Source organism: Psittacula echo, assembly GCF_963264785.1.
Source record: "Psittacula echo genome assembly, chromosome: 10".
Classification (NCBI taxonomy): Eukaryota; Metazoa; Chordata; class Aves; order Psittaciformes; family Psittacidae; genus Psittacula; species Psittacula echo.
The window spans coordinates 6,761,879-6,777,552 of NC_137741.1; the positions used below are offsets into that span (position 1 = coordinate 6,761,879).

The 15,674-nt window shown below is 38.3% G+C and overlaps 1 protein-coding gene across 1 annotated transcript in view; it reads right to left on the bottom strand.

Moving 5' to 3' along the window:
• Window positions 1–15,674, bottom strand: part of TJP1 (tight junction protein 1) — a gene marked incomplete at its 5' end in the record, with an annotated part of 158,640 nt that overhangs the window by 11,357 nt on the left and 131,609 nt on the right. The window contains 15 exon segments of the mRNA XM_080626152.1: window positions 2,662–2,886; window positions 3,414–3,508; window positions 3,885–4,784; window positions 5,572–5,823; window positions 6,231–6,581; window positions 7,744–7,844; window positions 8,287–8,497; window positions 8,833–8,915; window positions 9,346–9,441; window positions 9,562–9,746; window positions 10,167–10,386; window positions 11,085–11,193; window positions 11,726–11,876; window positions 12,720–12,825; window positions 15,216–15,352. Of these exon segments, the coding sequence (XP_080482278.1) occupies window positions 2,662–2,886; window positions 3,414–3,508; window positions 3,885–4,784; window positions 5,572–5,823; window positions 6,231–6,581; window positions 7,744–7,844; window positions 8,287–8,497; window positions 8,833–8,915; window positions 9,346–9,441; window positions 9,562–9,746; window positions 10,167–10,386; window positions 11,085–11,193; window positions 11,726–11,876; window positions 12,720–12,825; window positions 15,216–15,352 (3,222 nt within the window).

Here is a 15,674-nt window from a genome sequence, read left to right on the forward strand (position 1 = left end):
TTGAATGAGAATCGGAACTGGTTATACAATACTATACACATTCCTTCCTTGACATCTAAGAAAGTAAAATAAGAAATAATTAACATATGTAGACTTTTTGATCAGAAAAGTGAATCCCTTAAAACTGATCAAGCTTTCGGAAAGATTGCAATAGTTTCAGTCCACAAAGGAAGAGACTGGAGATGACAGATGATATAATACAAATAGAGAACAAGATTTCAGAGACCTAGGTCAAATCCTTTAAGACTGGAACACAGCTTATCAAGTACATGAAAGACATGTACATACATGTAATGCTGTGAAACTTCAGCGAGCTAGTTTATTATTTTCCTCTAAAGTTGTCATTTACATTAAGGTTGTGTCATGGTTTACACCCAGCTGGCAACTCAGAGCCACGCAGCTGCTCGCTCACTCCACCCTTTTTTTCCCCCTGCCACAGCTCCCGGAGGGATGGGGTGAAGAGTCAAAAGAATATAAATCCCATGGGTTGAGATAAGAACAGTTTAGTAACTAAGGTACAGTACAATACTACCACTAATAATAAGGGAAATAACACGGGGAGAGAATATAAAACTAAAATTGGAAAAGGAAAAGAAAATAACAAACACAAGTGATGCACAATACAATTGCTCACCACCCGCTGACAAATACCCAGCCCAACCTGAGCAGTGATCTGGGCCTTCCAGCTAACTCCCCCCAGTTTATATACTGGGCATGACATGCTGTGGTACGGAATACCCCTCTGGCTAGTTTGGGTCAGGTGTCCTGTCTCTGCTTCCTCCTGGCTTCCCTTACCCCCTCCTCACTGGCAGAGCATAAGACTGAAAAGTCCTTTATCGGGGTAAGCATTACTTAACAACTAAAAACATTGGTGTGTTATCAGCAATGCTCTCAGACTAAAGTCGAAAACAGAGCACTGCACCAGCTACTAAGAAGGAGAAAAGTAACTGTTACAAGTAAACCCAGGAGAGGTTACCAGGTTTTCAGCTGGGTAGTCCAGACTATCAAACAGGAATACAACCAAAGCCTTCAAAAATGCCCCATTTTCAGCCCGCAAGCAGCAAGCCACGACAGATTTTCACAGTAACAGCTACAAACACATTGTTATAGTTTGAAGCAAAACAAATTAGGTAACTGTGGAGAGTATTCACAAAGTTTGTATTAACTATCTTTCAAGATGACCAGTTCTTTACCTGAGCTAAATCTGTGTATGAACTCTTACACAATTTCTTTATCAAAATGCTCCAAATAAAGGAAGCAGAACAACACAGGAAACAGATGTTTCCATCAACAGATTAAATTCTTGCCTCAGCAATATTCCCTGAAGGCTTAGTTTCCTAATGTCAAATACTGCTAATATGTACAAACTGTCTGCAGACTAAGCGCATGCAGAATAGGAATAAACCAAAACCTTGGCTTTGACGATATTTAAGCACTCACTATTAGCTAGACTGAGTATTTTGTGATGTTCTGCTTATCACTATAAATAGAACATAATAATTGATCTGGATGAAGGGATCAAGTGCATCCTCACTAAGTTTGCAAACGACACCAAGTTAAACCCAAGTGTTGATCTGATGGAGGATAGGAAGGCTCTACAGAGGAATCTGGAAAGGTTTGATCAATGGGTTATAGCAAACTGTGCTTCCCAAAAAGGCAAAGAGGCAGATCCTGCTCCTGGGCCACAACAACCCTACACAATGCTACAAGCCTGGGGAAGAGTGGCTAGAAAGCTGGTTGGTGGAAAAGGACTTGGGGGTGTTGGTTGACAGACAGCTGAATAGAAGCCAGGTCTTGCCCAGTAGACCAAGGCGGCCAACAGCATCCTGGTTGTATAAGAGACAGTGTGGCCAGCAGGACCAGAAAAATTATCATCCCCCTGTACTGTGCACTGGGAGGCTGCAGTTCAAATAATGTACTCAGTTTTGGGCCGCTCACTACAAGGTGCTGGAGTGTGCTCAGAGAAGGGCAAAGCTGGTGAACTGTCTGAAGCACAAGTCCCATGAGGAGTGCCTGACAGAACCGGGGTTGTTTAGTCTGGAGAAAAGGAGGCTCAGGGGAGATGTTACTGCTCTCTACAACTACCTTAAAAGAGCTTGCAGTGATGTGGGTGTCAGTCTCTTGTCCCAGGGAACAAGGGATAAGACAACAGTAAAAGGCCTCAAGCTGCACCACGGGAGGTTTAGATCAGGCATTAGGAAATACTCCACTGAAAGGTTTATCAAGCACTTCCTTGGAACAGGCTTGCCTAGGGAAGGTTTGGAGACACCATCCCTGGAGGTATTTGAAAGACATGTAGACGTGGTACTTAGGACATGGCTTAGTGGTGGACTTGGCAGTGCTGGGTTAACAGTCAGACTCAATGTTAAAGCTCTTTTCCAACCTAAACAATTCCAAAATTTTAGGTTAGTAAGTGGTAAGAAAAAAAAGTAACATGTTGAAGGTCCTGAAACCTACAAGAATTATTCATTTACCAAAATAAAAAGCTATGCAGTTATGTGTTTTCAATCTAAAGCTACATCTACACAGAGAAATAGATTTAGTGAATAAGAAATTAGATACCTGAACCCCTGGAATTCCATTGACAGAGGCAGAACTTGTGGTTTAGTCTTACATGCCTCGCTCCTTTTTCAAAAGGAAAAAAAAACCTCCCAAACTTACTTAGAATAATTGGTGAAATTCAGCTGATTTTGTGAATGTATTGGTTTAGTGGGCTCAGAATGATGGCTAGCAGGAACCTGCGCAGATGGCTTATTTTCAAAACTCCTGCGATCAAAGTATGAGAGCTGCTTTCGGTAGTATTCTTCATCTTCTTCAGGATCATAATGATTTGAACGCACGATATCTTCAGGTGGCTTCACTTGAGGTCTCTGTGGTTCTGGAGCCCTAACCAAGAATAATAATACACAGTTGCCTTACTCAGTTAACAAGCATAAATACCTGAATTAGAATTCAACTTTTATAACCTAGTTAGTAACAAGGCAACCAACATTTAATTCTTACAGTTACATAGCTTGACTTTTTAACCTATACCACATGGAAATTAAGATAGTTGTGAAATAGCATGAAGAAAGAAAATCTTTATTTCCCTTTTACCTTACCTATTCCATTTACATTTACTTTCTAATTATCTCAAAATTAAAAAACAATAAATAAAAAGATATTAAAAAAAAATTTTTTTGAGACAGACCCTCCTCAAAAAATGCTGGAAAGACACACTGCATCCTTCCCCTACTTCCCAGAAATCATATGCATGAGAACTGACTTTATGCCCTGCCTTATTATACACAGAAATCATAATGACACACCCCAACTCCCCACTCTAGTTTCCAATTTGAACCCCTAAAGTAAGTTTTCTGAATATTCTGATCTCATGTCAAGAACTATATTTAATTAACCAATTGGGCATCTACCTGTAAGTTGTTTTGTCCTGTTCATAATGGCTTTGAGAAGTTGATTTTGGACCACTTGCAGTTGTGAGTGTAGGCTTAGGTGCTAGTTCAGGAGGCTGTAAAGAAAAGCACAGCATAGTCTCTCAGATTCTAACATTTAGAAAGATATAGCACTTTAAGAGTAAGAAAACTAAGACTGCCTCCTCTCACCCAAAACGAAAAACAGAATGAAATACTAGTGAAAGATGAACTGGAGTCGTTTTCAGCACGGCAAGAACCCCGTCACTGTTTTCACAATGTTTTTAGCTTCTGCTTTTAAAACATACTGCAGTTAGGTTGCTAAGAGGCTATTCCACAAGCAGTAAAACTTGCTTTCCAAGACAATATTTTACTTCTTGCAATCTAGTCTCATTAACAAGAAGCAGGCAATTTAGGAAAAAAAAGCCAACCAACCAACCAATAAAAAACCCTCACAAATCTCAAATGGTTTACCTTGACAGTTGATGTATCACTTGGGTCCTTCATTTTTTCCAAAGATGGTGATCTTCTTCTTTCAAATATCTTAACCCGACTTCGCACAGACTGTGGTTTCATGGCTGGATCATCATCTTCCTCTGCTAGAGATGGTGGTGTAGGCAGTGGTTTACTGTTAGAAGGCAAAACTTCTGGTTTTGTTTGTGATGAAGGGGGAGGAGGAAGAGAAACACCTGAAGTGCTATGAGAAGGCTCATACTGTCCAGCTTTAGCACTATAGGCTTGAGGAGGACCTTGTTCATAGGCCCTTACATGTGGATCGAAGTACTGCTTCGGTTCAGGAGATCGAGAAATGGCTGACTGGTATGGCTGAGCTTCTTGTTTGTATCTGCCATGTGTGTCATATCCAACAGTATGTTGATCTTCATATCTCACTTGTGGTAAGCTAAAGTTTTTGGGTGCATGCTCATAGCGAGGTCTGCCATCATAGCTCATTGTAGGGGGTTCCTCAAAACGAGGTTGTGCTGGATAATAGCTGCGTTCTGTGCTCTCATCTATATTTTGTCTGGAATCAAGATCTCTAGGAGGCTGGTGCTCATAAGCTGTTCTTGTTTGGTTGTAGGGCGGTTTTTCATCGTAATATGCCCAGTGCTCCTCATAGGGAGGCACACGCTCATCATAGTGTAGGCGAGGGTCATAACCACGAGGAAATTGATCTACATAGTTTGCAGAATCATATCTGTATGTTGACTGTTCATAGTCCCTGCTCGGTTGTTTTTCTGCATACTGAGCCTGGGATTCATAGATCAGATTTGGGTCTCTTTCCTGTCTCTGTACTGGGTGATTAACTGCTGGCTGTTTCAAGACATAGCTTTGTCTGGATGCTTCTTCATTAACGTATGGATCCTTTCGGTATATCTGTTAAAGAGAGGCACAGTTCTCAGTTAAAATGCAGAGTAACTGCAGCTGCATTTGAAATGTAGTATTTTAAGCAAATCTAAGTTCTAAATATTGGCTCTGATTTTGTTTAAAAGCAGAATAATTTGATGCAGGGTTTTCTTTGCAATCACAGGTGATTCAAGTGAGGCCTTCCAGCCCTATTTTTAAGCAAAAACAATTAAGTAGACTAAAAGGGAAAGACAAAGTTAATAGTCTCTCACCTTTGAGGTTTGGTGTCAGGGGGGAGGGAGGGCAGGGGTGACAGAGACCACACATACTTTTTTGCAGGGCATGAGAAGAGCAGAAGCAAACTGACTTACATATTTAAGTTAGTTCTAGCACTGCTAAGGAAGTATACTGTCACTCAACAATTGGATTCACCTTCATGATCAAGGATTTGGCATGATTTAAAGTATACAAGATCTAGTGTCATTTTAGGGATCTAACAGATTTTTCCCAAGGCCTCATTAATGAGCAGCAGAACACTGACAAGCTAAAAAGTCACACAAAGTAAAATTAAAATATAGAATGCAGCCTTTTTTAATAACGTATCATCTTTTTGAGAAGTGAAAGGCATATAGTTTGAAGCCATGCACACAAAACATTAGATGATGCTTAGCAATTCAGATGCACTGTTTTTTGTAACCTGCATGATCTCTTATAGCAAAAAAATTAGAAGGAATTCTCCAAATTAGGGCAAAACAAAAAGATCATGTGCTAGCTTGATGTATAGCAGGAAATCAGCGCAACAATGTGGCACAGGTACCTTTGCTGGATCTATATGCGGCGATAAGGATGATGACTCTTGTTCTCTTAGGACTATATGAGCTCCCTCAGTACTTGATGTTCTTAAGGGGCCCGCTTGTGGTTGGTAAGAGTTGTAAGGAGCAGCAGTAGGCTCCTCCAGTCTGACATTAGTTAGGTTTACATTAGCATTTACTGCGGAGGCTGATGAGGTTGCAGGGTTTGATTCAGGCGACGGGGAAAGGTAAGGGACTGCAGGTGAGGCTTCTGCTTTCTGTGAAGTGTTTAAAATATTTTAAATATACTGCTATTGAACCACTGTATGACTTTTTGATTTATATTAATATAATTTAAATGATGCTTTGATCAATGCAGCTAGATGTAGAATGAAATGTACTGAATGTATCATGCACTAGCACTTCCAGAAATTATGCTGATCATTAAAGCAAAACATTTAGAGTAGAATGGTACTTCAATACCCCTACTGTCAGAATGAGCCACTGAAACAGATAAGTCAAGCTGATTCTCTAACTCACTGTAACATATTGCTGTTGCCATTGACAGATTCTTGTATGCACTCACAATACTGGTAAGCAGACCATAAACACAGATTTCTTGTTCAAGACAACTCAGAACCTGAAGTAAATGTACAGTCTTCAGTGTACAGAATTACTTTCTTACCGGCTGAGTAGTTGTTTTAAATCCTGAAGAATCAACTCTGAGATTTGGCTGTGGCTGAGCTTGAGATGTGTAAGTAGGGTAAGTTTGAGCATCATGATGCATTCCAGAAGAATCCTCTCTAACAGGTTCAGAAGAACGTGTAATAGCAGATTCAGGAGGTGTCCCAACCTCATCATTCAGAGTTTCATCCAGTTCTTGATCAGTATAAGCACCCCCTTCTGTATCTGTGTCTTCATAATCAGACGTGTGTCTACTGTCTGTGCTATACATAGAATATTCACTACCAGGAGCTGAGAGGTAAGAAAGGCGGTCATCATGTAAATCAAGGTCCTCACTTGTAGCACCATCTGCCTGTGTCAAACAAAATTAGAGTACATGCTCTTTGAAATACCTTTTCAAGAATGCCCTTTTTCTTGCATTGTAAAGCTAGGATTTTTTTGAGTGTGTGTGAATAATTAAACCTGAACAAATGGAAGGCATCCATTTTGTTCTGAACCACAACAGAAAGTCTGGTAGTTAAAGAAGTTAGTTATACTCCAAATCCAGCAGCATAGCAAGAATATGAGATTTCAACAACTCAGAGTATCATGAAGGAGGAGAAATCAGGTTTTAATCACTGAAGAAGTTGAGCTTACACCTAAAAGCCTTTTCTGCAGTCTAGCTCTTTTAATCATTTTACTAAGGGGTCATATGACTGTCAGTGTAAGAAATGGGAGAGTGTATAGTGTTCACATAACTCAGTGTTTCAAAAGATACAAACCTACACTTCAAAGTGATATTATGATACTGGAATCATTAACTTAAGGTTAAAATATATATATATATGGGAAATAAGAATAAAGATGTATCTAATTAAGAATTACGTAGCAATAGCTGATTAATCATTTGCTTACTTACAGTTGGCACTTTGCTTGATATTAGTTCAAGAGGATGGATCTAATGTACATAGTGTTAACATGCAGCTTGAGAAGGCAAGTGGAGTTTTAGTGGTGAACATATAATACCAGCTTCTGATTTTTGTAACTGTGTTCTCGCAACTACGAGAACACCGGTCCCAGAAAGGTCAGAAAGAACATGAATATGCCACTTACTTTTATATTAGTGAAAAATTTATCATAAGGCAATCCCAGCCCATACTACCAATGCAGCAAAACACCCAAAAGTTCTAATGAAAAAGCACCTAATCCTGACAAAGTCTTCAAAGCAAGAGCATATCCTCCAGTTAACAGTGGCAACAGGAAAAAGCTCTCACTGACTACGCTCTCCCTCACAAGGACAACTGTACAGCCCTCATGAACAGAACAACTGACCTCATGTAGTGACAAATCAGTTCACACAGCCATGAGGCATTACTGCTTTAGATCTTCAAAGGATGGTTAAAATGAGTAATTAAAAAGGAAAGCAAACTTAATTCCACAAGTATCTGCCCACATCTGTAATACCAGTTACAACAAAAGAACAAGTAACTTCTCATAAATAGTTTTGTCATTTCTCCCTAAACATTATTTCTTACCTTTCCTTCTGAAACCCACACTAGTTGGTTCTGTTGTTGCTGAATTGCTTCTTTCAGAGCTCCATACCATCCTTCATTCATTGAATTCAAGTTAATGGTAGCTACAAGTACAGGAGGTTAGTTTGACTTATGATTTCTGCAACTACAAGAAGGATCTGTACCTCCAGTAATAAAAGCAATATAAACTGGTAAGTTAAAGCTATGAGATTCAAACAGTACTACAAACATTAGCATTCAAAGCAAAGTTAAAGCCTGATATAGTTTGGTACATTTTTTTCCCATAGGAAACACTGAGTTAACAGTAAGTTGGAATAAAGCAACACTTGAGTTTAGCCATCATCTTCCTATTTATGCACGTTTGATTTCGGCTGACAAACTTGCAAAGCCACCAGATCTATTATTAGAAACATCATTTTGACATTTCATATTACTTTACATTTATGCAGTTACGTGCAAACAATGCATGCACCAATAAGCTGTTGGTTACTGAACACCTCCCCCTCTCTCTCAGATACACTAAAATTAGTACATGTAATCACTTACTTGTGAAGAGATGGTGATTATTTTTGCGTAGCTTGTGAGCTCTCTCATACAGCTTTCTGGCACTTTTTCGTGATTCTGGGCACAACCTCATTCTCATAGTTTTTACACCTTGCTTAGAATCAGGATTTAGGAACACTACAATAGGATACCACTGGGCATAATTCAGACGGTCCACTGCATTAGGAGTGACATCTAATAAAGCATGTTTGTCCTGTTGTGGTAAAAATGACAGAAGCACAGAAGTGAATCACTCAAGATTTTTTTTTTTTTTTTTCCCTTTAACATCCTCCAGAAATCTATTTGCTGTTATTTTTACAGAGTTCATTGTCTCAAAGTATTGATTCAAATTCTTCTCCTATTTGAATACTGGAAAACAAACAAATTCCAACACCAGGCAACACAGACATACACATTTTGAACGTAAGAAAATTATTTTTAAACACACTCATTACTTATTCTTCTAAATTTGAAACACCCAACACTTTATTTGATGATACCAGTTTTCCTCTTTTTGTGCTAAAAGTACAGTGACAGTAGAAGACTTACCCTATCGATTATCTGTTTTATAGTGTGAAGACGAATAATGCCAGAACTACGTTGGTCAGTACCAGCATCTCTTGGTTCACTTTCTGGTAAAAATGACACAGTAAAAAATCTGTTGCAAGTTTACAAAATATTCTACATTGACTCATTAAGATAAAACCACTCCATAGCTCAAAATGTTAATTCTGATTGAAGATATTCCCTCTGCCTCAAAATAATACATTAAAATCAGCCCACTGATTTGACCATGAAAAATCACTGTATCTTTACAAAAGCACTTAGAAACAGGATAAAGTACCAAATTAAAATTAAATTTGAGAAGGCTATGAACAGAACTAATATTACTCTAACCCTCAGAGAATTCTAAGCAACCAGTGAAAGAGCTTATGTTTTGTCTGTTCCTTTAGACTATCAACATCTTGTTAAATATGGTAACAGCTAAAGTAACATAGAACCTGTCTAGCTAAAAGGAAGTTGACTATTTTATAACTGCACAAAACATGATTCCACACTTACTTGCAATTTGAAAGATATCTGGTTCTTCTCTAGCAAGTTTCTCACGTGCCACATCAGCTATTGGACCGAAAATGGTTACGGGTCTGAGAAACCCAGCTAGAATTGAAAGAAAAAAGTCCAAATGCATTGATTGCTTAAAACAAATGCAAGACACTCTTCTACATGTAGGCTATGACAAAGCAAATCACATTTGCAACAGTAAGAATAAAGCCATACCTTCCCGAAGAACAACTCTTTCATAGGCAGGAAACTTTGTCTGAACAGGTTGTGCAGAAAGATCTTCTCTGCTTTTTCGTAGATTTCTTTTTGAACTACGCAAACCTCGGAATCTCCAAAAATCCGCTCGATCTCCTCCTGCTGTCTTTGGAAGCGTGTACTGTACACTAGCTAGTTGCTCAGCTCTAAGACAACAACAAATCCCAACCAGTTATCACAGAAGTCAGCTTCTGAAGTAATGCTTGACTAGCAAGCTCATACTTCCAAAACCCACTACCACATGCTGAATCAAGCTTTTGTTGTTTCTGTATGAGAAAGAACATGATTGAACTACTGAGGCTGATACACATTTCTAAAGCATTACATAGCCTTGTCTCTTGTATTGAAGAGAAAGCTTTTAGTGTTTTTGTGGACTGTACAGGAGTTAAAAGCAAATACACAGGTTAGATATTTAACTTCAACTTGTTTCAACACTGTGTCACTTTTTCTGACTAAACCAGTTCTATAAACCTGTGTCCTGCAGCCAAGTGCAATCACTCATTCTACAGATGCAGAATTTAAAATCGTAACTTCAAACCAGCAATTTATGTATTTTAATATCGTACCTGTTTTTGTTAGGTATGATACCTCTTTCGACTTCCTTATGATTCTTGCCAATTCGAATTGCCAGCCATGAACCCAGTTTGCCATTGTACAGAGTGTCCACCACACGGAACACTTCACCTTTGTTGAAACTTAGTCCATAAGGAGATTCCTTTTCATATTCAAAATGAGTTCTAATATAGAAGGAATCCCCTACATCAGACTCAACAATGCGACGATAGACTGAAGAAAGGAAAAAGAAAACCGAAAGTAGAATGTGTTATGTAAATTCAAGTGATGTCCTAATGCTCACAAGAGCAACAGTGCCTCACCTTCTGTTTGTTTTCAATATACAATAATACTTCAAGAAGCTGGAATGTCTCAAAGCTGCTCCATTTTAAACAGCATCACTATTAATACCAATTTAATCTACCAATATAAACTCAGCTTTCAAGGCAAGAAATTCTCTGCCAGTGCAAGTTCAATTCAGTTCACCTGGAAGGAATTAATCTTACTGGGAAAGAAGTTTGTGCGTGCAACACAGTATAATCATTCATTTTCAATGTGTCCTGGGTTCAGCTGTTAACAGTTACGGCTGAACCCAAGATACAATGGTATGACTCCAACAGACTTTCCTGCTGCCTCCCAGGTTTCACGCCATACTTCTATCAGATGCCAGGAGTTACTTTCAGTGAGGTTTTGGTGGGGTTGTTTTGTTAGGGTTTTTTTTTTGTTCCTTTGGGTTGGGGGAGGTACTGTTACAATTTCAATCTCTAGTCCATTTGTAGTAATAACCTATCCCAAAGCCATATAAAACCCAAAACTTGACAGTCTTCATAAGGCACCAACTTCCTGGAAGCCAGAAGTTAGTCATCATTCACTATACTTCTTACGTTGTTCCAAGCAGTTTACTACATTGCTCCCAATATACAAATATTTACCGTCTTTTTTCTTCTGTGCTAAAATGGTCACTTCTTCACCTTTAGGAAGATCAAGCAAAAAAAGGACAGCTTCTTCTCTGATGATATTTGTGAAGTCTACGTTATTTACCTGGTATCAATGAAGTAATTGGTTTGATTTAGCATACGGCATTATTATAACAGATTTAATTATACAACGGGAAACCTGTATCAGCTTATTGCTACGATTTTTTTCTGAATTCAGTTTCATACCAAGTGCATCTATCTCAAGGTTTCTCTTGTATCTCTGAGTAGTCCCACATTATTTCTCAATAAACCATAGCTTCCAGAATAATAGGTAGCTGTTCGTTAGCTGTTCCTTAGATCAATATTATGGAACATCTAAAACCACCAGTAAGAGTCCTCACAATTCAGTGTCTGAACAGTTATCAAACTCAAACAACTTTATCAACTGAATCAATCTCAGAAATCGGATGTAAAACTTAATAGCCTTCCTAACAACAGTATAGTAACAGGAGTTTTTGCTGCCATTAATTCATGGAGTAAGTGCATACAAAAAAAAAACCCCTCTAAGAACTACAAAGGTAATATATTCAATGCTACAGAAAGGAAACCTACTTTGGTACAGGAAAACATTTGTACTGTCATTGGTTTTGACATACCCTGAGAATCTGGTCGCCTTCCTCTAATCCTTCTTTTGCTGCAGGGCTGTCTTCCAGAACACCAGCTACAAATATGCCAACATCATTGCCACCTGCTAGTCGCAATCCCACACTATCTCCTTTTCTGAATTTTACCAGTTTCATGCTTGGCCTAAACATTTAGAAAATATTTCACTTAAGAGATGTAATAGCATAAAATATGCTGGTAAATTTTAGACTGAGCATATGCAAAGAACTAATTTGCTTAACATTTAAATCAGAGAATGTTTTGCTATCCATATCATTAACTGCTTATCAACTGCAGCATTACAACACACTCATTAGCAGCACTTCAAAAAACCCCCCTGTATTTACTTGTTTACTGGGGTTGGTTTGTCTTACACTCATACAGTGATTTAAGTGAGACACTTGGACACTCTTCCAGAAATGTTCCTCCCTATAAACAGCTGTCCTGGCATATACGTTTATTTTGGTTCTAAAAACATTTAGATAAATTTGAGACAAAACCAAACTAGAATCTATTCTCATGTACACTAATGTCAATAAAGGAGATCCCAGTTGAAGCAGACTCATTTCCATGTCACAACTTTGCACATTTCTGTAGTGACCTTTAGTCACTGCTCTCCGATTATTTTATAAAGAGAAAGAATGTGCTACAGTATTTCTCCTCTCCCTGGAGATGGGGACAGGGCAGGAGGGGCAGGGCACCCAGAAAGAGAGAAACACTGCAGATTCTTTTCACTAGTTGATCATTCTAACTGCTCATTTCCACAGAGAATTACTAGACTTTAAAATGGCATATTAAACAATATAAGCGCCAGCAAGACGCAGGAATAAACCTTAAGTCTATATCCTAATATTTCTGAACAGAAGCATCAGCACAGCATATTGGACTTGACATTAGACCATTTACACAGGTTATTCGTCACTTTACGTAAAAGCTTGGTTTGCTCAAGAACCAGGCATATTTGAATAGAATTCAGAGTTACGTTACCGAAGCATTCCATCTTCATGGGTTGAATTGGGTAAAGGGCCATCAGACGGACTGACTGGTAAATCAACATCTGGCTGACCTCCTTGTGCATACACTGGCTTTGGTTCTATCAAAATAGCAAAAGACTTCAAATATCCATTTGGTCATTTAAAGATGAGAAAGTAAAGCTTAGCTTTATTAAAAACTAATGACTTATTCAGTAACCCACCTCTAGCCTACTTCAACACACTTGGCAGTGAAATATTAGAAACTTAGAACAACAGAAGACACTCTCACTGTGCCATTCAAAGCAGCATGATTACTGGCCTAAGTATTACTTCAGTAAAAATCCCCAAACTTCCTTTGTACTTCATTAAGTACTCTGAACACTGTAGAACTACGAGAACTAGAAGGCTGTGTGATCCCAAGACCACTTTCAACCCTCCCGTCTCTCACCTTGATTTAACTGATATAAATAAACTTTTACATTTTCCATGGGCTCTCTTCCATCAAGAATTCAATTTCTGAAATGAAAATACTACACTTGAAGTACTGCTGCATGCCTTGAGGCTGGCAGATTTTGATGCTTCCTTTGGTTCAGTTGGTGGTTCTTAAAGGTAAGCCCATACTATGGCTTTGCTGCACAGATTCTCTCGAGTCACTAAGAAGAAACTGCCACTGCTGTCTTCCCTTAGTAATGAACATTAACAGGGGCTCTTCTCTGCTACTTGGTTGGTTATTTTAAAAGAAACTCTATTTAAGGCTTATCTCTGCACACTTGAAAATAATTGATTTCAAACGAGGCTGGCTTCAAACAACAACTCTGTATTCTTTTCAAATTACTAAATGGACTAGTTTGAAATTGGTAATTTCAGCCTCTGATGAATCCCTCTGAACAAATACTTTCCTTCCACCCTCCTTTGACACAAACAACCATGAGTTTTCTTGCCCTCAGTCTAAGCAGCAAGCTGCCACAGAATCTACCAACTACTTTTCTAACCACGTTTTCATTACAGTCTTTGAAATATCCTGATTTCCGTAGCACTTTCTGTGAAGCTGTTAAAGGATTATATCCTTTATTGCACTTTTTTCTCTCAGACTATATATTATAGCAAGTTCACTTTATCTGCAGACACAAATTTAAATATTATCTTTATGTATTGGCCTACATCTCCTCCCATCCAAACTAAGTATTTCCATATGCATCTTCTCATTCACACAGTAACAAATAATTCCTTCTTCCTCACTAACTGTCAAAATCCTCACAGTACTTATTACTTGCTTGGCAGTCCCTCAAACTAATCATTAGTACATTATTTTGGATTAAGAACCATCTCAAATGTCTCCTATCCTGGCTGGCTTTGAATTATGCCAGTTATTAATCTTTAATATTTTATAAAAAGACAGAATTCATGCAATCTCACTACCACATCCTTTTTCTATCTTAGCAAATATAAACTTACTTCATGTGCATTTTGTTCCTTTAGGTCACCCTCCATGAGTTTTTTTAAAATAGTATCTCCTGCATTAGGAATTCTACTGTTCTCATTTTCAAGAAATTTCAGAGTCTATCAACACCATAACTCCTCCAATTCTTCACTGAGCTACTAAATACTATACACAGGAGTGTAACCGCTCATTCCCTATGACTGCACGTATTTTCAAGTTTGAATGTGCTTTTTCCTCATTTGGCCCAGCTTTTCAAGAGCCACCTCTAAGCCACCTGCATAGTTCCTCTTCCTCCACTTAAAATTTCACTGCAAGTGTCTCATTCTGTAAACAAAAATACTACAAATCAGCCTGCCCAGAACAATGTCTTGCCACTGTTACGTTTTTTGTCTCTTTTACACCAACTGGCATTTATCTGCTGCCATTTAGCTTATCCTTCCCTTTTGGAAAAATATGAAGGAGGTTTTGCCAGATGTACTGCACTTGTTAAAATGCCTTCTTGGTCCATGACTGTAATTAGCAAGTGCTACGCTAACAGAACATTTCAGAGTGTTCTGAATTGTCTCAGGAGCAGTAGTTCTAAACATGCTTGCCTATATCCTTGCTTAAATATAGTCTGCTACAGTAACCCCTAAAAACCAGTCTACTAATTGCCTCTCAGAAGAGAAACAGCAGACCTTAACCTTGCTTAAATATAGTCTGCTACAGTAACCCTTAAAAACCAGTCTACTAATTGCCTCTCAGAAGAGAAACAGCAGACCTTAACCTTGCTTGAGAAATCAGGACAAACTCTTTATGACCATCACCTACACATACACCTCTAAACACTGAAGTCTGACCCCTATATAATGGGCAGACCCCACAGATTAGGTTTCCAGGACCAAAACTCTTAAGATACAAATGGGGGTATGATTACAAAGACTGTTAATATTCAGAAATAAAAATACTTGGGACTTGGGTGTGTTTTAAGACCTTAGTAATCATTCCACAAATATGCAATGGCATGAAGTCTTCACTGGTCATCCATTCTCAGCAACACGTACAGTTACTATATTTTAATGTTTTTACCTGGAAGTGGTGGAGTTTGTTTTTCAGCTCTTTCGACTGCTACCTCTTCCACAGTTTTAGAAACGTCATCTGCATTCTTTACAGGTGTAGAGACCGCTCCTGGTTTAGTTATTCTCTCATCTTCTTTGCTTCGAAGACTATATCAGAAAAAAGATTCCATTCTACATATAGAATTGTTTCTATGACTTTGATCTACTAAGACTAAAGAATAAATCCTTTCATTCTTGAAGTTCACATCTAGTGAGTAACGAACTACCGATTACTATTTAACAAGGTTTTGTTCTTATACTATCACATTATTAATAATTTTTACCATTTCTTAATCCAGGTATTTTTTCCCTAACTTCATGTTAATAAAGGACTTCTCTAGATACAGCTATTTAGAAAGAGGAAGGACATTTTGAAACATATTGCTCTCCACTTCAAGCACATAAGTCATACACATGCTCTTTATATTGA